At 42.0% G+C, this 24,109-nt stretch overlaps 1 protein-coding gene across 2 annotated transcripts; it reads left to right on the plus strand.

Moving 5' to 3' along the window:
• The first annotated feature begins 982 nt into the window (after window positions 1-982).
• Window positions 983-19,026, plus strand: LOC139537875 (carbonic anhydrase 4-like). 2 transcript variants are annotated; one of them, XM_071339735.1, is made up of 8 exons: window positions 983-1,149; window positions 8,457-8,501; window positions 9,198-9,362; window positions 9,739-9,884; window positions 10,351-10,443; window positions 12,148-12,214; window positions 12,780-12,943; window positions 16,922-19,026. In XM_071339735.1, the coding sequence occupies exons 1-8, from the start codon at window positions 1,008-1,010 to the stop codon at window positions 17,099-17,101; spliced, it is 1,002 nt and encodes a 333-aa protein (XP_071195836.1). In that variant the 5' UTR covers window positions 983-1,007; the 3' UTR covers window positions 17,102-19,026. The 2 variants fall into 2 exon arrangements, with proteins under 2 accessions (XP_071195836.1, XP_071195839.1); XM_071339738.1 differs by lacking the exon at window positions 983-1,149 and adding an exon at window positions 2,344-2,485 and having other exon boundaries at window positions 16,922-17,234.
• The last annotated feature ends 5,083 nt before the right edge of the window (window positions 19,027-24,109 follow it).

Consider the following 24,109-nt stretch of genomic DNA (forward strand, 5'->3'; position numbering starts at 1 on the left):
ACTGGGCTGACCTGCTTACCAATTCACCATAGGTCCTTTTCAGCCGCAACTATCGGAGCAGCACAGCTTGGGTCGGGCATATTGTGTGTGTGTGTGTGTGTGTGTGTGTGTGTGTGTGTGTGTGTGTGTGTGTGTGTCCGTGGTTGAGAGGTGTTCCCCCTCTGGAAAGAGCATGTTACTGGGTTACAGGCAGGTTATAGAATAGCAACCTGTAACCCAGTACAATGCTCATTTCAGATGGGGAATACCTCTCAACCATGGACACACACACACAGACACACACACACACAGACAGACACTGGCCTGCTGGATGTTTATCAATTTTCTATCATCTTTCCGAGGTTTCCACCGTATCCACTAGGATATTTAAAGTCAGGGTCATGACCAGGGGAACTGCAGTGGCGGTCGGACAAATATACAGGATATATATTTGGGGTGGTAGGTAGCCCCAGCGGTTAAAGAGTTGGATCTGTAGCTGTAAGGTGTCTGGTTCGATTCCTGTGGCCGGGCGCCGGAAAAGGGGTTGATAACTGTAGGGCTGCTGGGTTCACATCCTCAAGACATTCCCCTACCATTGGTCCTTGAGCAAGGCCCTTGACCCCACAGCATGCTCTCCATGCAAGGGAGCTGTACTGCAGCTAGAACCTGTGCTTGACTCACCTGTTATGTGTGCTGTGGGGGGGTGGGGGGGGGGGGGTTGACCATTTCTGTTGTTCGCTATAAACATATGGACAATAAAGTTGTATTGTTTGTGATGTGCTGCTTGAAGTAAAATCAGAGGTGGTCAGTTGTCACTTTATATTATCAGATATCTCTACCTGCATGGTGTTCGTTAAGTGGCAGTCGTTTAACACGCCTTCTCGTGTACAATTATTTGATTAGAGAAGATGTTGTCGGTTGGGGACATTCAATAGAAGTAATATCCGAGGGGGGAGGGGCTAGGCGTGGGTTGTTTCTTTCCTGTTGAGTAGGATGATAGATAAGTATAAGACCCTCTTGGAAGAAGAATGCGATCACATTGGGGGGAAAAAATAACTCATTGTGTTGCCCTGCGCCGCTCGAACCTGTCAGAGACGCTCTCCAAAATGAAGCAGCATCTTATCCTAGCCATTTTTCTGGCATCCTTTTTAAAAATCTGCACTGGTGCAGGTGAGTCGATTTTAATTGATTGTATTCTGAACTTGGAAGGAAAGCTGTAATATCTGTATAAACTATTACATTCGTTCAATAAATCAGATTTGTGAAACATTTTTTTTTTGATAAGTAGGAATTTACTTATTGTATAGTAAAAAAAAAAAAAGACTAGGTCTATAAATATATATGTAAAAATAATTTGTAGCCTAACTTATCCAATGTAAGTAAACAGGCGACAACGTACTAATTTCCTACCATTCAAAGCTTTGAGGTTAAATAATAGTGTCCTGGCTACATATTAATAAAGATCACATCAGCTTAGTGAGATCACATTACATCCTCTGATCATCCTATGAGTGGCCTATTTATTCATGATGTACCTGATCATTGTTCCCCTTTGAAAGACAGACTACTGTTGTACATTTATATTGTTGATGTTGTAAATAAGGGTTTACATTTTTTTTTTTATTAAACGACAACAAATATATTTATATCGTATTTGATCAGCTTTCAAGCATAGGTTTATTAAAATATTACAAGTAGACCAATAACACATTAAAAACAACTGGTTGAAGTCAGTTTTAGCTGTTATATTTTTGGTATAAGTTATTTGAAGTTGAAATTACCTTTCATTTGGAAAGGTCCTGTTTGGCTTTAAAAAATCCAGTGTCCGCGAGCCGCCTCTTAGATATCATCCAATGTTATATTTGAGCATCTATGAAATTGAAAACACTTCTCAGGCTAACTTGATATAAATAAAATAAAAACGTATTAGGGTACTTACTACCTTATGATCACAACTAGCCTCAAACATGAGAGATGCTTCCGTCCCGCGCCGCATATCATCACCCCAAACGCGCGCGTAAATGCTATTCAACACCTGCCATGTCCATCATAGAGATTTCCCACGCATTGCTGGCAGGCAGATCTACAGTTCTCCTTCCCCTCACCAGGAAAACACTGTGGCACAGTAAAGTTCAAAGACATACAGTGAAACTAAAGTGTCGCTGTCTGTCAACAAATCAATGTGCCAAAGGTGTCGGTTTTTAGGTGTTAACATGATGACCGGTAGATTATGCTGGGCAACTATTAAAAGAAAACGAACAGAGAAGCCCATCATATCGTTTTCAGAATCGGCTTTTGAAAACAGCTCCGTTATATCACGCAACCCCCATTCATTCTTCCACGTGCACCTGCACCCAATACGGAGTTCAGCACGAGCCAATGAGAGAGACTTGCGTGCTTGCCGCAACGAGACGCAGCACGAGCTCCAACAACAAGCTGCGGAGAAACGGTAAATCTCTACAAACGTTTTTGGGGAAAAACACACGAGAACTCAGATCTCATACAGGTAGGTCTAACGGTTTAATTGACAAAAAATACATTATCTGTTGGCTTTCCCCAGTCCTGAAATGGGTAACGCGCTCACGAACTATAGGCTGCATTAGGCTGCCTGCTCTGCGGATGTCGAGAACACCGTGCTGTCCCCACTGAGAACGAAATTGGATACCATACTATTTGGATGAAGATAGCAGCCACAAAAGTAAATGATAACATCATGCTACGTTGCTTTTGCATCTGATAAGAAGATGCCTTTGACCTTGAGCTTTCACTATTTGAGTCCACACAAAAATCCCCATATGCCAATATAGCTACATCACATTATATAAAAAATATTTTCTCAAGTGGGAAAATGCAGATGGTTGAACTGGTTGGTTTTAACACTCGTGCACCTTCTGCTCTTGCTCTTTGGGGCTCACGAGAGGCGTAGCTGCTAAGGCACTGCATCTCAGTGCTAGAGGAGTCATTACAGACACCCTGGTTCGAATCCAGGCTGTATCACAACCGACCGTGATTGGGAGTCCCATAGGGCGGCGCACAATTGGCCCAGCGTCGTCCGGGTTTGGCCGCTGTAGGCCGTCATTGTAAATAAGAATTGGTTCTTAACTGACCAATAAAAATTATAGGGGGAATTGTTCCCTTTGCATCCCAAAAGACACACTGACCTCATGCCAACCACCATAGTCCCATTTGCTATATCATCTGTAAATCGTTGATTATTATGGTTCTTTCATATCCCCTTGTAATTCAGCCTGGTCTCATAGACTAGACGTAACATAGTAAATGTAAAACTGAGATGTTCAAATTAGTATGATATGTAGGGTGGTTTGTCGGGGTAGGTGTATAACACAAACATCTGGCAACGAGTTCGAATCTCATAACAAACAACATTATCAGTTTAGATAGTTAGCAACTTTTCAACTACTTACTAACTTTTAGCTACTTTGCCACTACTTAGCATGTTAGCTAACCCTTCCCCTAACCTTAACCCTTTAACCTAACACATACTGTAAACGTAATCCTAACCTTAACCCCTAGCCTAGCTAATATTAGCCAGCTAGTTAATGTTAGCTAACCTACCCCACCTAGCTAGAATTCATAACATATCACACGTTTTGTAAATTTGTAACATATTGTACGTTTGCAAATTCGTAACATATTGTACATTTTACGAATTCGTAATATATAATACGAATTGTAATTTGTAACAAATAATACGAATTGTAATTTGTAACATACCGTATGAAATGGGTGATGAATACATACCATACAAAACATAACATATCATACAAAATGGAGTGTGGCAGATTTACGTACAGAATAATACAAAATGCTCTGAGACCAGGTTGTGTAATTAAGTCTATATCTAGTCTAGAGTAAGTTCCCTATACAACCTATAGGCCTACAGACCGAGAAACGTGTGGAGAAGCACCATGACACATCTCAGATCTCTCTCTCGCTGTCTTTGTTTAACACGTTCTAATATCCTAACGATGTCTGCAAATGTGCAGACAGACTTATTTATTTTTCTTTCGTTGCCTTTTGTTTCTCTTTGACAGTTTCCTATTTCTTGGCTGCTCAAAGCCTCGCTTCCCTGGGAGTGCGCACTCAGCTCAACACCATTTAAGAACCCATTGTTCAATGTTACTTTGCCCTGCATTGGTATAAAGATCAAAGTAGCGTCGAGGTCTGCCTATCAGCAGATCAGCTATTGGTCACACAGGAATTGTGAGCACGGAAATCTGATTAGATGCCAATTAACAGAAGCAGGCTTTGTTTTGTAGGATAATTGATTGACATTAAGGACTGTGTACGTTTTTAAAATGCGTTCATAAAAGACTTAGTACACCCCATACCTATTCCTCTGAGGAAATCAGTATACAAATACCATTTAAAATACACTATTCCACTCCTGCATGGTTTACAAATGCCTTTTAAAATACACTATTCCACTCCTGCATGGTTTACAAATGCCATTTAAAATACACTATTCCACTCCTGCATGGTTTACAAATGCCTTTTAAAATACACTATTCCACTCATGAATGGTTTTACAAATGCCTTTTAAAATACACTATTCCACTCCTGCATGGTTTACAAATGCCATTTAAAATACACTATTCCACTCATGAATGGTTTTACAAATGCCTTTTAAAATACACTATTTCACTCATGCATGGTTTACAAATGCCTTTTAAAATACACTATTCCACTCATGCATGGTTTACAAATGCCATTTAAAATACACTATTCCACTCATGAATGGTTTTACAAATGCCTTTTAAAATACACTATTTCACTCATGAATGGTTTTTCAAATGCCTTTTAAAATACACTATTCCACTCATGAATGGTTTTACAAATGCCTTTTAAAATACACTATTCCACTCATGAATGGTTTTACAAATGCCATTTAAAATACACTATTCCGCTCATGAATGGTTTTACAAATGCCATTTAAAGTACACTATTTCACTCATGCATGGGTTTACAAATGCCTTTTAAAATACATTATTCCACTCATGAATGGGTTTACAAATGCCTTTTAAAATACACTATTCCACTCATGAATGGTTTACAAATGCCTTTTAAAATACACTATTCCACTCATGAATGGTTTTACAAATGCCATTTAAAATACACTATTCCACTCATGAATGGTTTTACAAATGCCATTTAAAGTACACTATTTCACTCATGAATGGTTTTTCAAATGCCTTTTAAAATACACTATTCCACTCATGAATGGTTTTACAAATGCCTTTTAAAATACACTATTCCACTCATGAATGGTTTTACAAATGCCATTTAAAATACACTATTTCACTCATGCATGGGTTTACAAATGCCTTTTAAAATACACTATTCCACTCATGAATGGGTTTACAAATGCCATTTAAAATACACTATTCCGCTCATGAATGGTTTTACAAATGCCATTTAAAATACACTATTCCACTCATGAATGGTTTTACAAATGCCTTTTAAAATACACTATTCCACTCATGCATGGTTTACAAATGCCTTTAGAGGATATTTATCTTTTTTTTGTTGGACAATAGTGAAAGATAACGGTTCTGATGGTGCTGCTAGTGCACTTGGTAACGGACATGAAGTCATCTAGGAAGTTTAACTCCTAGAACTAATTCTACAGGTGGAAGTTGGGGTAGGGATTATGTAGGCCAGGGTAGAAGGGGAGGCTACTTGGCCAATGAAGGCATTAGCCAATAGGCGTTGGTGTATGACTTAGCCCATACATTGAAAGACTTTTCAACTTGCAAACCCTGGTCCGACTCCAGGCATACGTGACAGAAGCGGTCGCTTAGGGCCCCAACTATTTTAGGAACTCAGTCGGGGTCTTAACTTACTATTGAGAGTAAGAATAATACAATACACCAGGTGTAATTTAGAAGTTTATCTATTGTTACGTCACTCACTAACAGTCAATCAATTAGCCATGTTAGCTAACAATGTTTAGATTGGTAGTTAGCCTAGTCAGCTAACAATGTTTAGATCGGTAGTTAGCCTAGTCAGCTAACAATGTTTAGATTGGTAGTTAGCCTAGTCAGCTAACAATGTTTAGATTGGTAGTTAGCCTAGTCAGCTAACAATGTTTAGATTGGTAGTTAGCCTAGTCAGCTAACAATGTTTAGATTGGTAGTTAGCCTAGTCAGCTAACAATGTTTAGATTGGTAGTTAGCCTAGTCAGCTAACAATGTTTAGATTGGTAGTTAGCCTAGTTAGTCTAGCTAGCTATCTGGACTTGTAGTAATCATGGCCGAATACTGACCGGGCTCACAGGGTAAGTGCCCAGGGCCCTGACCTCCATGGGGCCTCTATTGATTGTGTTAGTCATTCTCACTCAGATATCCTATTAACATGGCATAAGTCATGGCAAAATGTGTAGAATTGCAACAAATTAGCTTTAAAACGGCAAAAATATATCACCACCCCATGGCAAAATGGATAGAATTTCAGGAAATTAGCTGTAAAACTGCAACAACAAAAAAAATCTCTGCCTTATGGCAAAATTAGTAGAATTGTCTGAAATGTGTTATAAAATTACAGCATTTTGTTTGCACGCAATTGCAAAATGTGTAGAATTGCAGGAAAATAACCTTAAAATACACATTTGATTTGCAATTCTATACATTTTGCTATGGTGTTGCAAAGAAAATGCTAGTTTTAAAGCGAGTTTTATGCAATTGTAGACATTTTGCAATTGCGTGCAAACTAAATGCTGCAATTTTATAACACATTTCAGACAATTCTGCCACTGAAATCTTCTACTGCAAAGGGTGTGTGTGGGGGGGGGGGGGGGGGGCAAACCAAATTTAGTTTAGGGACCCCAAAAGGTGCAAACCCACAACAGTGCCAGGACTTGGATTTTGTTATGCCACTTAGCACCTATTTGTGGTTAGAATTTTTCATTTTTTAGTACTATTCTCATACCAGAGCACCTGTGGTTGTTTTGGAGTACCCAAAGTGCTCCTCCTAATTATTTCTTCCTCCCTGTATGGTGCTGTCTCTTTTGTTTGATCAGCTTGAAGGTTATTTATTTATTGAAAACAATATATTAATAATGGCACCATATGGGTACACTCTGTGACCTTCCAAGTCTAAACCCCCTGCAGAGTTTATTTGGGCTTTTTTAAAATGTATTTATAGCCGTGATCACACCAGTACAGAAGGAAATGTGCTTACCAACCAACGGTGGCAAAGAAAGAAACCAGGAATTTGTACCCAATTCACAGCACTTCCTTCAGCTCCGGGAGGACAAACTCTTCCAGTCCAGTACTAATAACAATTTATATTCAGTTTTTGTATTTTCCATAAATATTCGATCTGCGAGACAGCAGTAGATATTTGTCTCAGAGCAAGAGCTAGATGGAAACATGCAAGTCCATTGTGAAATATTAATAAACTTTCAAAACAAGCGTGAAAAGTTGTCCTTTGATGTTAAATATTGTTTTTTTGTGTGTATTTATTCTGATAGCACGTAAACTTGTTAGTGTGCCTTTGTGTACTTGAACAATAGAAAACACAATTCCTGTGTATTAGGGCCATTTGTATGACCGGCAATAACAGTTGACTTTAAGCAAAACTTGAACAATTCATTGTTTGCGGAAAAGCGAAAATAAACGAACTATTGATAATCGGCAGATTTGATAAATATCTTTGAAATCTTGCGGATGCGGTTTCTGGTCATTCTCCAGAATAACTGCTGTTTGTAACATCCATCTTCCTCCCTCCTCTGAGTTCTCAAAATAGACTGCAGTGCAGAATGTTGTTAACTGTGAGGGTTAACAATATGATGAGTGTATTAACATTGTTTACGCAAGTGATAACTGCCTCCGTCCAGAAAGAGATGTATATATGGAGTGTGTAGGGCCATAGAATTAGAATATATTGGGCCATAGAATTAGAATGTATGGGTCCGTCATAGTATTAGACTGTATGGGGCCGTCATAGAATTAGAATGTATGGGGCCGCAATAGTATTAGAATGTATGGGGCCGCCATAGGATTAGAATGTATGGGGCAGCCATAGTATTAGAATGTATGGGGCCGCCATAGGATTAGAATGTATGGGGCCGTCATAGGATTAGAATGTATGGGGCCATAGGATTAGAATGTATGGGGCAGCCATAGTATTAGAATGTATGGGGCCGTCATAGAATTAGAATGTATGGGGCCATAGGATTAGAATGTATGGGGCCATAGGATTAGAATGTATGGGGCCGCCATAGGATTAGAATGTATGGGGCCGCCATAGGATTAGAATGTATGGGGCCATAGGATTAGAATGTATGGGGCCATAGGATTAGAATGTATGGGGCCGCCATAGGATTAGAATGTATGGGGCCGCCATAGGATTAGAATGTATGGGGCCGCCATAGGATTAGAATGTATGGGGCTGCCATAGGATTAGAATGTATTCTGATCATGTATGGCTTACTGATATTTGTCATGTTGTTTCAGATTGGTGCTACCAGTCCCAACATACCTGTGACACCCCTTGTAATGGTGAGTTTGAAACACAGTAATGAACAAGAAATGTCATGTTAAATCTGTCCACACAACACAGTGATGAACAAGAAATGTCATGTTAAATCTGTCCACACAACACAGTGATGAACAAGAAATGTCATGTTAAATCTGTCCACACAACACAGTGATGAACAAGAAATGTCATGTTAAATCTGTCCACACAACACAGTGATGAACAAGAAATGTCATGTTAAATCTGTCCACACAACACAGTGAAAACACTGACTGCATCCTTTAGTTCATGTTTGTCATGTCACAAGTTCAAGTTATTTAAGCAGGGACATGACAGTTATAGCAATAAATCCACTTCCTTTCCTACCTGTCCATCCGTCCAAACCTGTCCCTCCCTCCCTCCCTCCCTCCTGTCCATCCGTCCAAACCTGTCCCTCCCTCCCTCCCTCCCTGTCCCTCCCTCCCTCCCTCCCTCCCTCCCTCCCTCCCTCCCTCCCTCCCTCCCTCCCTCCTTTCCCTCCCTCCCTCCCTCCCTCCCTCCCTCCCTCCCTCTCTCCCTCTCTCCCTCCCTCTCTCCCTCCCTCTCTCCCTCCCTCCCAATGAAACACTTACCCACTCCTCAACAGTTTTACTCAGACAGATATAATGAACTAGAACATTCCTGGTGTGTGTCTTGCTGTCACCCAGATGATGTGTATTTTTATCCTCACTGTTCTACAGGACCAGAGAAGTGGGAACGTGTCAACAGAGTCTGTGCTGGCGAGAACCAATCCCCCATCAACATCGTCCACAGGAAGACCGTACCAGACAAGCGCCTCACACCTTTCCAATTCAAACAGTACCAGGATTCCTTCCAAGGCTCGATCAAAAACAATGGACACTCTGGTATGTTTCATTAAGGACACTAAACAGTCTTTCAATGGGCACTCAGGTATGTTTCATTAAGGCCCGATCAAAAACAATGGACACTCTGGTATGTTTCATTAAGGCCCGATCAAAAACAATGGACACTCTGGTATGTTTCATTAAGGCCCCTGAACAGTCTTTCCTCATGCCTACCTAAACTTTATCTAAATTATGTGAAGATGCTTTTATTTATTGAAATTGTTTACATTCAAAGACAAAACATGTTGTTGTTGATCCCAATAACCCACCACTTCCCTCCCAGAAGCATGTCGTTTCCTAGCAACAAACATCTAGAAAGATCTATATAACATCTATATTTTTGTTAATCTAATTTCCACTGTGTTATCCCCTCCAGTTCAGGTGAGCGTGCTTCACGATGCCTATGTGATTGGTGGAGACCTGGAGATGCCCTATAAGGCAGTGCAGTTCCACCTGCACTGGGGCAAGAAAGGAGGACCGGGGTCAGAACACACCATCGACGGAGAGCAGTACCCTATGGAGGTACACACACACACACACACACACACACACACACACACACACACACACACTGACACTGAGCGGCATAGGCAAGATGCAATATACTGTGTTTTATACCATCTACTGCATCTTGCCTATGCCGCTCTCTCATTACTCATCCATATATTTTTATGTTTATATTCTTATTCCATTCCTTACTTAGATTTGTGTCTATTAGGAAGTTGTTGTGGAATTGTTAGATTACTTGTTAGATATTGCTGCGCTGTCGGAACTAGAAGCACAAGCATTTCACTACACTCGCAATAACATCTGCTAACCGTGTGTGTGTGTGTGTGACCAATAAAGTTTGATTTTGATTTTGACGCACACGAACACACTTTTTAAAAATGTTTTGTTTCTTTAAATGTTCTTATCAGTGTCAATCCATAACAGAGGATCACAGTCCAATTGAAAATGAGCTGAAACGGAGTCTTTTACTTTTCTACAGCTGCATATTGTTCACATGAAACAGCAGCACTCAAACTTGGGAGATGCCTTGAAAGATCCATCCGGAGTTGCAGTCCTGGGATTTTTCTACGAGGTTAACATTTCAATATGTTTGAATGGTTTTTTGCCATATAGCAAGTCAGTCTTTTGACTTTTGAATACACATATCCGTGGCAACACTTGTAAATGAAATGACATCATAGCACCCTGCATTTGTCTTGTATGTGATATACTGTGTGTTTGTATATTGACGTGTATTTATGTGTATATATATATACAGTGCATTCAGAAAGTATTCACACCCCTTGACGTATTCTACGTTTTGTTGTGTTACAGCCTGAATACAAAATGGATTAAATATTGTTGTTGTTTTTCCCACCCATCTACACACAATACCCCATAATGACATCATAATACCCCATAATGACATCACAATACCCCATAATGACAAAGTCAAATCATATATTTTAGAAAAGTTAGCCAAATTTATTGAAAATGAAATACATAAATATCTCATTTACATAAGTATTCACCCCTGAGTCAATACTTTGTAGAAGCACCTTTAGCAGCGATTACAGCTGTGAGTCGTTCTGGTTAAATATCTAAGAGCTTTCCACACCTGGATTGTTCAACATTTGCCCATTTATTCTTTTCAAAATTCTTCAAGCTCTGTCACATTGGTTGTTGATCATTGCTAGACAACCATTTTTAGGTCTTGCCATAGGTTTTGGATAGGGTTTTGCCTGTGCTTAACTTTATTCCATTTCTTTTTTATCCTGCAAAACTCCCCAGTCCTTAACGATTACAAGCATACCCATAACATGATGCAGCCTCCGCTATACTTGAAATATGGAGAATGGTACTCCGTAATGTGTTTTATTGGATTTGACACAAACATAACACTTTGTCTTCAGGACAAAAAGTCAATTGCTTTGGCACAATTTTTACAGTATCACTTTAGTGCCTTGTTCCAAACAGGATGCATGTTTTGGAGTATTTGTATTCTGTACAGGCTTCCCTATTTTCACTCTGTTAAATAGGTTACTTCTCAATCTCAAATACTTACTACAATGTTGTTGATCCATCCTCAATTTCTCCTATCACAGCCATTAAACTCTGTAACTATTCTAAAGTCACCATTGGCCTCATTGTGAAATCCCTGAGCGGTTTCCTTCCTCTCTGGCAACTGAGTTAGGAAGGAAGTTAGGAAGGACACCTGTATCTTCTCGTTACTGGGTGTATTGATACACCATCCTAAATGTAAATTCAAAGGGATATTCAATGTCTGCTTTTTTTTTATATATATTTTTTTTTACCCAGTTACCAATTGGTGCCCTTCTTTGCAAGGCATTGGAAACCTCTCTGGTCTTTGTGGTTGAATCTGTGTTTGAAATTCACTGAGGGACCTTACAATTATCTGTATGTGTGGGGTACAGAGCTGAGGTAGTCCTTAAAAAAATCATGGTAAACACTATTATTGAACACAAAGTGAGTCCATGCAACTTATAATGTGACTTGTTCAGCAAATGTTTACTCCTGAACTTATTTAGGCTTGTCATAACAAAGGGGTTGAATACTTATTGACTCAAGACCTTCCAGCTTGTCGTTTTTTAAATTATTAATTAAAATAAATAGAATATGGGGTATTATGCATAGGCCAGTGACACAGCATTTAAATGTAAATCCATTTGAAATGCAGGCTGTAACTCAACAAAGTGTGGAAAAGGTCAAGGGGTGTGAATACTCTCTGAAGGCACTGTATACTCGAGTCATGATTCTTATTTTGTACCGTTGTCAGGAATCTCTCAGTGAAAACCGAAAATATGACCCCATTGTAAAAGCTCTCCAGAGCATCAGGACGACTCGTGAGTATATTTTATAGCTAATGTTAGATCTCTCCAGAGCATCAGTACGACTGGTGAGTATATTTCACAACTAATGTATGGGTTATACAGATCCATCTTGCTAAAGATATGGCATGTATCATAAATTTGATTTACGAAGCTGGAAACCATCTCACATCTTTGTACATGTAATAATGTACACGATACGTTCTGTGTATGCTCCTCCTGTATAGCAGATACTGTTCATCCTTAGTTTCATTTAATTGACATGCAACAAAAGAGACTGAGAAGATTTGATATCTTCACTAATGTCTTCAATGCTTTCCTCTGTGTCTTGTCCTATCTGCCTCCAGATGCCAAATATTTTCATGAGTTCATGCCAAGATTAATGTACCCTTTTGTATGTAACTTGTGCATCGCAGATACAATTTGTTTCAATGCTCTATGTTTCTCCCATGTCTTGTCTGTTGGCATGTACCAACACGAATGTTTTGCTAAGATTAATATAAGTTCTGTGTAGCAGATACAATTTGTCTCCATTTGTTTCAGGGCTCAATGTTTCTGATTGTACGCTGTGCTGTTGCAGATGCTCAAGCCACTCTGAGTGATGTGTCTCTGGAGCAGCTGATTCCTCCCCAGCAGAACCTGACCAACTACTACCGTTACAAAGGCTCCCTCACCACTCCCAACTGCACTGAGTCTGTGGTCTGGACCGTGTTTGAGAAGCCCATTCCTCTCAGCAAAAACCAGGTACAGCAGCTGTTTAACCCAACGTCTTGTTGGTACATTAGGAAACACTCTGAAAGCAGAACAGTGATACGGTGGAGAACCGTAGCATTCAGAACAGTTATATGGTGGAGAACCGTATCATTCAGAACAGTTATGTGGTGGAGAACCGTATCATTCAGAACAGTAATGTGGTGAAGAACCGTAGCATTCAGAACAGTTATGTGGTGGAGAACCGTAGCATTCAGAACAGTTATGTGGTGGAGAACCGTAGCATTCAGAACAGTTATGTGGTGGAGAACCGTATCATTCAGAACAGTTATGTGGTGGAGAACGGTAGCATTCAGAACAGTTATGTGGTGGAGAACCGTATCATTCAGAACAGTTATGTGGTGGAGAACCGTATCATTCAGAACAGTTATGTGGTGGAGAACCGTAGCATTCAGAACAGTTATGTGGTGGAGAACCGTAGCATTCAGAACAGTTATGTGGTGGAGAACCGTAGCATTCAGAACAGTTATGTGGTGGAGAACCGTAGCATTCAGAACAGTTATGTGGTGGAGAACCGTAGCATTCAGAACAGTTATGTGGTGGAGAACCGTAGCATTCAGAACAGTTATGTGGTGGAGAACCGTAGCATTCAGAACAGTTGTGGTGGAGAGCTATATCATTCAGAACAGTTATGTGGTGGAGAACCGTAGCATTCAGAACAGTTATGTGGTGGAGAACCGTAGCATTCAGAACAGTTATATGGTGGAGAACCGTATCATTCAGAACAGTTATGTGGTGGAGAACCGTAGCATTCAGAACAGTTATGTGGTGGAGAACCGTGGTTTTCAGAACAGTTATGTGGTGGAGAACCGTAGCATTCAGAACAGTTATGTGGTGGAGAACCGTGGCTTTCAGAACAGTTATGTGGTGGAGAACCGTAGCATTCAGAACAGTGATATGGTGGAGAACCGTAGCATTCAGAACAGTTATGTGGTGGAGAACCGTAGCATTCAGAACAGTTATGTGGTGGAGAACCGTAGCATTCAGAACAGTTATGTGGTGGAGAACCGTCACATTCAGAACAGTTATGTGGTGGAGAACCGTAGCATTCAGAACAGTTATGTGGTGGAGAACCGTAGCATTCAGAACAGTTATGTGGTGGAGAACCGTAGCATTCAGAACAGTTATATGGTGGAGAACCGTCGCATTCAGAACAGTTATGTGGTGGAGAACCGTAGCATTCAGAACAGTTATGTGGTGGAGAACCGTAGCATTCAGAACAGTTATGTGGTGGAGAACCGTAGCATTCAGAACAGTTACGTGGTGGAGAACCGTTGCATTCAGAACAGTTACATGGTGGAGAACCGTAGCATTCAGAACAGTTATGTGGTGGAGAACCGTAGCATTCAGAACAGTTATGTGGTGGAGAACCGTATCATTCAGAACAGTTATGTGGTGGAGAACGGTAGCATTCAGAACAGTTATGTGGTGGAGTACCGTATCATTCAGAACAGTTATGTGTTGGAGAACCGTATCATTCAGAACAGTTATGTGGTGGAGAACCGTAGCATTCAGAACAGTTATGTGGTGGAGAACCGTAGCATTCAGAACAGTTATGTGGTGGAGAACCGTAGCATTCAGAACAGTTATGTGGTGGAGAACCGTAGCATTCAGAACAGTTATGTGGTGGAGAATCGTAGCATTCAGAACAGTTATGTGGTGGAGAACCGTAGCATTCAGAACAGTTATGTGGTGGAGAACCGTAGCATTCAGAACAGTTGTGGTGGAGAGCTATATCATTCAGAACAGTTATGTGGTGGAGAACCGTAGCATTCAGAACAGTTATGTGGTGGAGAACCGTAGCATTCAGAACAGTTATATGGTGGAGAACCGTATCATTCAGAACAGTTATGTGGTGGAGAACCGTAGCATTCAGAACAGTTATGTGGTGGAGAACCGTAGCATTCAGAACAGTTATGTGGTGGAGAACCGTGGCTTTCAGAACAGTTATGTGGTGGAGAACCGTAGCATTCAGAACAGTGATATGGTGGAGAACCGTAGCATTCAGAACAGTTATGTGGTGGAGAACCGTAGCATTCAGAACAGTTATGTGGTGGAGAACCGTAGCATTCAGAACAGTTATGTGGTGGAGAACCGTCGCATTCAGAACAGTTATGTGGTGGAGAACCGTAGCATTCAGAACAGTTATGTGGTGGAGAACCGTAGCATTCAGAACAGTTATGTGGTGGAGAACCGTAGCATTCAGAACAGTTATGTGGTGGAGAACCGTCGCATTCAGAACAGTTATGTGGTGGAGAACCGTAGCATTCAGAACAGTTATGTGGTGGAGAACCGTAGCATTCAGAACAGTTATGTGGTGGAGAACCGTAGCATTCAGAACAGTTATGTGGTGTAGAACCGTAGCATTCAGAACAGTGATATGGTGGAGAACCGTCGCATTCAGAACAGTTATGTGGTGGAGAACCGTATCATTCAGAACAGTTATGTGGTGGAGAACCGTAGCATTCAGAACAGTTATGTGGTGGAGAACCGTATCATTCAGAACAGTTATGTGGTGGAGAACCGTAGCATTCAGAACAGTTATGTGGTGGAGAACCGTAGCATTCAGAACAGTTATATGGTGGAGAACCGTAGCATTCAGAACAGTTATGTGGTGGAGAACCGTATCATTCAGAACAGTTATGTGGTGGAGAACCGTATCATTCAGAACAGTTATGTGGTGGAGAACCGTAGCATTCAGAACAGTTATGTGGTGGAGAACCGTCGCATTCAGAACAGTTATGTGGTGGAGAACCGTCGCATTCAGAACAGTTATATGGTGGAGAACCGTCGCATTCAGAACAGTTATATGGTGGAGAACCGTCGCATTCAGAACAGTTATGTGGTGGAGAACCGTAGCATTCAGAACAGTTATGTGGTGGAGAACCGTAGCATTCAGAACAGTTATGTGGTGGAGAACCGTAGCATTCAGAACAGTTATGTGGTGGAGAACCGTAGCATTCAGAACAGTTATGTGGTGGAGAACCGTCGCATTCAGAACAGTTATATGGTGGAGATCCGTCGTATTCAGAACAGTTATATGGTGGAGAACCGTAGCATTCAGAACAGTTATGTGGTGGAGAACCGTAGCATTCAGAACAGTTATATGGTGGAGAACCGTAGCATTCAGAACAGTTATGTGGTGGAGAACCGTAGCATTCAGAACAGTTATGTGGTGGAGAACCGTAGCATTCAGAACAGTGATATGGTGGAGAACCGTAGCATTCAGAACACTTATGTGGTGGAGAACGTCACATTCAGAACAGTTATATGGTGGAGAACCGTAGCATTTAGAACAGTTATGTGGTGTAGAACCGTAGCATTCAGAACAGTTATGTGGTGGAGAACCGTAGCATTCAGAACAGTTATGTGGTGGAGAACCATTTCATTCAGAACAGTTATGTGGTGGAGAACCGCAGCATTCAGAACAGTTATGTGGTGGAGAACCATATCATTCAGAACAGTTATGTGGTGGAGAACCGTGGCTTTCAGAACAGTTATGTGGTGGAGAACCGTAGCATTCAGAACAGTTATGTGGTGGAGAACCGTGGCTTTCAGAACAGTTATGTGGTGGAGAACCGTAGCATTCAGAACAGTTATGTGGTGGAGAACCGTAGCATTCAGAACAGTTATATGGTGGAGAACCGTAGCATTCAGAACAGTTATATGGTGGAGAACCGTAGCATTCAGAACAGTTATGTGGTGGAGAACCGTAGCATTCAGAACAGTTATGTGGTGGAGAACCGTATCATTCAGAACAGTTATGTGGTGGAGAACCATAGCATTCAGAACAGTTATATGGTGGAGAACCGTGACAGAGTAGTTATTTGAGTAGTTGAACAAACTCTACCAGTAGATACACTGTTGGTTTGATATGATGCTACTTATTGTTACTATTAGTATCAGCTGTGTCTCCGTGACCTTTGCGTGTCTGTTGGTTCTGTCTTCCAGCTGCTTAAGTTTTCAGAACTCCAGTTTAAGGACGGCGAGGACATGGTGGATACCTTCCGGCCGGTGCAGCCCCTGAACCGCCGCGTCGTGTACCGGTCTGGAGGCGCAGTGGTACTGGCCAGCGTCGCGCTCCTCGTGGCTTCCGTCGCCACGGCGACGGGACTGTCACAGCCCAACTAGAGGAAGGCATTCCGATGCGAGCGAGCCGCACCACCACCACCACCAGCATGAACACCACGAGTTCTCAGAACCAACCACCAAAATCAAACAAACTAAACTATACAGCACCAATCGACCAACATCCATGCCCTAACCTTTGACAAGTCTCAGCTTTGAAAACCAACATGCCCCAGACCCCTTTACAATGACCTATAGGGATTAAACTTTAGTATTAGAGCTCTCGAGTTTCACGAGTTCATAAGTTCAACATCCCTCCCTGTTCAATGTCGGGTCAATTCAGAGTTCTCAGTCTGAAGTTACAATACAAAACATGAGGACCCTTTTCTCTGTGTTCAGGTGGTCGGGCTGCTGCTATAGGCTAAACACAGAGGCCTATACATCCATGACCTGGTTGGCACCGGACTGGCAAGTGATCATGTTCTTGAATGGAACGTGTGGATGGTGGCTAGTCGCTATTAATAGCTTACAGTCATAAATACTTTCCAGTCTCCAGATTAAAACCGAGGAGAGGAAGAGAGATGCCATGACCTGATCTTTCCCTCTGCATTGCCAAGTCCATGAACTTCCATTATCGCAACCACCGTCACCAGTCAGGTGGGCTTTCTATTGCCACCCACCACGGGCCCCGGGGCAACATTATCTAAGGAGGACGGAGGTCCCCATAGCAACACGTGAATCACTCACCCAGGGCCCAGGGGTAACTAAAGGACACAGGCTGACCCATGAGGAACACAACGCACCATAGTGAGTGTTAAAGTGTTTAGAGGCTGGACTGTCCCTGTCCAAGTCCCGACTCCCAAACCCCCCCCCAGTCACACATGAGCTCCGCCAGGAGGAAGAGGAGGTGGAGGAAGATGATGATGATGCGGTGCTGGAGTGATGAGCTTTCCGGCTCCCTCCAAAAACTGCTCTGACAACAGGTCATGAGGCGATTGACAGGGGCGATTCTGAACACACAGAAGAAAACCAGAAGCTGAAATAGGGAGTGGACACAGCAATATTTAAAATAACCAACTAATTGATTGATAAATAGATTAATTGATTGATTGATTGATTGATTGACAGATTGATTGATACTTATTTGACCAATGTCATTATAGTTTTATGACCAATTATCCATATCAAATGTTTAGCATGGATCTGCATGTTGTCTCTCTCTCTCATAGAGAACCATAGAGACTGTACACACTTTCTACCTAGGCCACCCTAGGCACTTCAGAAACTGTATACTTCTCCACCAGCTCGGCCAATTAAACCGTCCCTTTTGAGAACACGTGACTTGTGTTCACGGCTTATATTACATGGTCTTGAACGCACTGAATGTTACCTACTGTGAAATATTACCACAATAGCATCAAGATAAGACTGATGTACAGATTGAACTAGGAATATTCATTATATACATGTTCCATTGTTTCATAACGCACCAATGTTATATTACATTTCTATACCGTGTCATTTGTACACGTATTTGTGTACTGTATGTGTAATGAGATATATATATATGTATAAGGACACACTGTTGATGTTATTTATATACAGCTTGGTGTTTAAACGTTTATATATAATGATTGTTTCTGCCTTGGCCAGGTCTCCCTTGAAAAAAGAGACTCTGGGTCTCAATGGGCTTTTCCTGGTTAAATAAAGGTTAAATAAATACTATATATATATATATATATATATATATATATATATATATCTACATCTATCAGAAAGAAAACCAATCCCCCCCCCCAAAAAAAGAGGAAATGGATTACATTAGCTAAGTTCTTTCGGACCAATTCAAAATATGTTTACTCTTGAAATGAGGTATGTTCAAAAGTATTGAACGGTTTCAATTTGTTTGGTTGTAATGCTTGAAAATGTTCTACGTGATATGGAGAATGTGTTCCGATTGAATAAACTACTGACATGCGTTTTTTTTTTATGAGTTGGTCTTTCTGGTTCGCTGGGCAATCGATGATGCTATGGTATGTCAGATTGGCATGAGCAATAACAAATGTGTAAATATCCGCGCTCTTTGCATTCAATTACAAACACAGGTTTCTGCCTCTGCTTCCGACTTACTGTACTGCCCCCCCCCCCCCCCCCCCCCCCGGTGTACCCTGTAGGTGCCAATTCTAAGATCAAGTGTTCTTGCTCTCCCTGGCTCTCTTTATCTGGAGGTTCAAACCTGTGTGGATTGGACGGACTTCTCAGTTTCCTGTTAGCCTCCTGGTCTAGTTGGTCGGTCAGACGGTCTGATGGATCTCTAATCCTTTTCTAATTGACTAGTTCTGGATATTTGGGGGGGGGGGGGCTATCCTTGGCCTGAGTAATCACACACACACACGAATGCACACACACACACACAAATGCACACACACACACACACACACACACACACACACACACCACAAAGGACAACTCTCAGAGACAGGGAAAGTTTACGGCACTCCAGACAGTAGACACCCTAATCTACAAGGCCTGGAACAGCCTCCTGTATTGTAGATTCAAAAACATTCATTCTCTGTCTGTGGGGGTTTTCCCGACAGACAGGTACGCAGGTGTCCGGTAAACTCATTCACCTGTAGAGATCTCCATCTCTACATTCACCTGCATACCTTCACACACCCCACCCCCCCGCTGCTCCCCCTTTTCTCTCCGCCTTTCCCGTCGTTTAGGAATTAAAAGCCTCAACGTGACAGAAAGCTCCTTCCAGAGCGACCATACAGAATACACATGCTCTAATGCTCTAATGCTCTAATGCTCTAATGCTCTAATGCTCTAATGCTAGACATCTTGTTTTGATCCCCCTAGACACAGACAGTATTTTATTGCTTGTTAGTCCTCACTACTTTCTCTTCACTTAGAGGTAGAGGAGGGATTGGGAGGTGGAGGGATGCTGAATGTCAGAGAGGGCTATTAAGGCACTATTAAACGTCCATCCCATCATCCAACCCTTTCCCTCTCACCTTGTCATTCTATCAATCAATCAATCAAATGTATTTATAAAGCCCTTTTTTATTTTACAACAGCCGATGTCACAACGTGAAACCCCTAAACAGCAAGCACCAATGTTCTAGTCCAAACCCCTGTCGACAGATCACAAACATCCCCATGTACAGTATCTTCACTAACCCCAAATAGACCTGTCGCTGTGGTCCAGAGGACAAAGAGTTCCATTCTTCCAAGGCAGAGAGAAACCAGAGGCATCCTCAATCTGAATGCGACCCCCCCTCTCTCACATGTGCCCATCAGATACAGGTCTTGTTTGTGTGATTGAAAAGGTTGTGCCCAACGGGGATTGGGGGGGAAAAAACTCTGTAAAGGTTGTCAGTCACCAAAAGAACTGTGTTTAAAATAAACTCCTTGATACACAGATTTTTTGGGGACTCAGTTGAGAATAACTGTGGCTTGGTATTGTCCTGTGCCTCGTCTCTGGCACTGAGAGCAGTTATTTTGTTTGTATGTAGCCTACCCAAAAGTCCAGTCAGTTAATCAACACGACGGCAGACTGCGTAATGTGGTAATGTACAGTAACTGTCATTTTAATAGATGTGCAAACAATCCCTTGATACAATATGTGGTGTAATTTGTAATCTGGTCGTTTTGGCCAATGATTTACTGTGCCTTCAAGTATTGGTACACCTTGACTTATTCCACAGTTTGTTGTGTTACAGCCTGAATTCAAAATGGATTAAATTAACTAAATATATCTCACCCATCTACACACAATACCTCATAATAAAGCTGAAAACATGTTTTATACATTTTTTGAAAATTAAATACAGAAATATCTCATTTAGTAGTAAGTAAAAAAATATATATTTTACCTTTTATTTATTAAGAACAAATTCTTATTTTCATTAACGGCCTAGGAACAGTGGGTTAACTGCCTTGTTCAGGGGCAGAACGACAGATTTCCACCTTGTCAGCTCGGGGATTCGATCTTGTAACCTTTCGGTTACTAGTCCAACGCTCTAACCACTAGGCTACCTGCCCCTGAGTCAATACTTGTAGAAGCACCTTTGCTAGCGATTACAGCTGTGAGTCTTTCTGGGTAAGTCTCTAAGAGCTTTCCACACCTGGATTGTACAATATTTGCCCATTCTTCTTTTCAAAATAATTCAAGCTCTGTAAAATTTGTTGTTGATCACTGCTAAACAACCATTTTCAGGTCTTGCCATAGATTTCCAAGTAGATTTAAGACAAAACTGTTACTCGGCCACTCAGGAACATTCACTGTCTTCTTGGTAAGCAACTCCAGTGTAGATTTGTCCTTGTGTTTTAAGTTATTGTCCTGCTGAAAGGTGAACTCATCTTCCAGTGTCTGGTGGAAAGCGGATTGAACCAGGTTTTTCTCTGTGCTTAGCTCCATGTATCCTTAAAGATTACAAGCATACCCATAACATGATGTAGCCACCACTATGCACGTTACAAACAGATCACCGACCATTTCGAATCCCACCGCACCTTCTCCGCTATGCAATCTGGTTTCCGAGATGGTCATGGGTGCACCTCAGCCACGCTCAAGGTCCTAAACGATATCATAACCGCCATCGATAAGAGACAATACTATGCAGCTGTATTCATCAACCTGGCCAAGGCTTTCGGCTCTGTCAATCACTCTGGCAGTCTCTCTGTCAATCACCACATTCTTACAGGCAGACTCAACAGCCTTGGTTTCTCAAATGACTGCCTCGCCTGGTTCACCAACTACTTCTCAGACAGAGTTCAATGTGTCAAATCGGAGGGCCTGTTGTCCAGACCTCTGGCAGTCTCTATGGGGGTGCCACAGGAATCAATTCTCGGGCCGACTCTTTTCTCTGTATACATCAATGATGTCGCTCTTGCTGCTGGTGATTCCAACTGCTCTTAAATGCAAGTAAAACTAAATACATGCTCTCAACCGATCGCTGCCTGCACCTGCCCGCCCATCCAGCATCACTACTCTGGACGGTTCTGACTTAGAATATGTGGACAACTACAATTACCTAGGTGTCTGGTTAGACTGTAAACTCTCCTTCCAGACTCATATTAAGCATCTCCAATCCAAAATTAAATCTAGAATCAACTTCCTATTTAGCAACAAAGTGTAACAGTATAACTTTAGTCCGTCCCCTCGGGCGCGAACCAGGGACCCTCTGCACACATCAAGAACAGTCACCCACGAAGCATCGTTACCCATCGCTCCACAAAAGCCGCTGCTCTTGCAGAGCAAGGGGAACCACCACTTCAAGGTCTCAGAGCAAGTGACGTCACCGATTGAAAGGCTATTAGCGCGCACCACCGCTAACTAGCTAGCCATTTCACATCCGTTACAAAAGCATCCTTCACTCATGCTGCCAAACATACCCTCGTAAAACGGACTATCCTGAAGATCCTTGACTTTGGCGATGTCATTTACAAAATTGCCTCCAACACTCTACTCAGCAAATTGAATGCAGTCTATCACAGTGCCGGTTGTTTTATCACCAAAGCCCCATATACTACCCACCACTGCGACCTGCATGCTCTCGTTGGTTGGCCCTCGCTTCATATTCATCGCCAAACCCACTGGCTCCAGATGTTGATATCTGTCTGCCGAGTAAGGCAGTTGGTGTGATGTTATTATCTGTCTGCCGAGTAAGGCAGTTGGTGTGATGTTGATATCTGTCTGCCAAGTAAGGCAGTTGGTGTGATGTTGATATCTGTCTGTCGAGTAAGGCAGTCGTTGTGATGTTGATATCTGTCTGCCGAGTAAGGCAGTCGGTGTGATGTCGATATCTGTCTGCCGAGTAAGGCAGTCGGTGTGATGTCGATATCTGTCTGCCGAGTAAGGCAGTCGGTGTGATGTTGATATCTGTCTGCCGAGTAAGGCAGTCGGTGTGATGTTGATATCTGTCTGCCGAGTAAGGCAGTCGGTGTGATGTTGATATCTGTCTGCCGAGTAAGGCAGTCGGTGTGATGTTATTATCTGTCTGCCGAGTAAGGCAGTCGGTGTGATGTTATTATCTGTCTGCCGAGTAAGGCAGTCGGTGTGATGTTGATAGCAGTGGAACATAACCCTTCTGTTAGCAGCTACAGTACTGCTGGAGTCGTTACTATACAACGGCCTTGTTTTTATGCAGATAGGGATCTAAAGGAAGCAATCGAATAAAGGGCCAAAGGTTTACCTCCCCTCTCATGAAAGTCAGGGGAGATTTAAGGTTTACTTCCCTTCTCATGAAAGTCGGGGGAGATTTAAGGTTTACTTCCCCTCTCATGAAAGTCAGGGGAGATTTAAGGTTTACTTCCCCTCTCATGAAAGTCAGGGGAGATTTAAGGTTTACTTCCCTTCTCATGAAAGTCAGGGGAGATTTAAGGTTTACTTCCCTTCTCATGATAGTCAGGGGAGATTTAAGCGGATCAGAGACCTGCTGGCACACACAGAGGGGTGAGTTACACCTCTTTAAAACACATGGGACCTGTAATAGAGGCCCCTATTGGAGACCTAGGCTGTTCATCACAGCACGTTGGTGCTATTGGCTATTCTTGCCATACAAAATACTACACTCAAACTCTCAGAGACAAGGGCCCAGTCCTTAACACGCGCTGCGGGAAACAGTTTCCAACAGCATATTTGTTGGGGATTCTCTTGTAGGGAATGGACATAGAGCTGTGAGGAATACCCTACTACTCATTTTGGATTCCCTCTCTCTGATGGGATGTGAAATATTAGCTTGATAAATGTCTTCCATTGGCCTTTTCTTGGTCATTTAGCAGACACTCTTATCCAGAGTGACCTTACAGTTAGTGCATTCATCTCAAGGTAGCTAGGTGAGTAGTAAGTATAATAATGTGAACGGCAGACAACCTTAAAGGCAATCTCAGGGATAACCTTAACCTTAACCCTTAGAGGCTATCTCAGGGATAACCTTAACCCTTAGAGGCTATCTCAGGGATAACCTTAACCCTTAGAGGCTATCTCAGGGATAACCCTTAGAGGCTATCTCAGGGATAACCCTTAGAGGCTATCTCAGGGATAACCTTAACCCTTAGAGGCTA

This window comes from Salvelinus alpinus, chromosome 13 (genome assembly GCF_045679555.1).
Source record: "Salvelinus alpinus chromosome 13, SLU_Salpinus.1, whole genome shotgun sequence".
NCBI lineage: Eukaryota > Metazoa > Chordata > Actinopteri > Salmoniformes > Salmonidae > Salvelinus > Salvelinus alpinus.

Bases quoted from the DNA above. Each gene is read 5' to 3' on its own strand.
- LOC139537875 (XM_071339735.1), top strand. From the start codon at position 1,008: ATGCGATCACATTGGGGGGAAAAAATAACTCATTGTGTTGCCCTGCGC. The intron at 9,363-9,738 runs GTATGTTTCATT...TATCCCCTCCAG, and splicing joins CAAAAACAATGGACACTCTG to TTCAGGTGAGCGTGCTTCAC. The intron at 10,444-12,147 runs GTTAACATTTCA...TACCGTTGTCAG, and splicing joins TCCTGGGATTTTTCTACGAG to GAATCTCTCAGTGAAAACCG.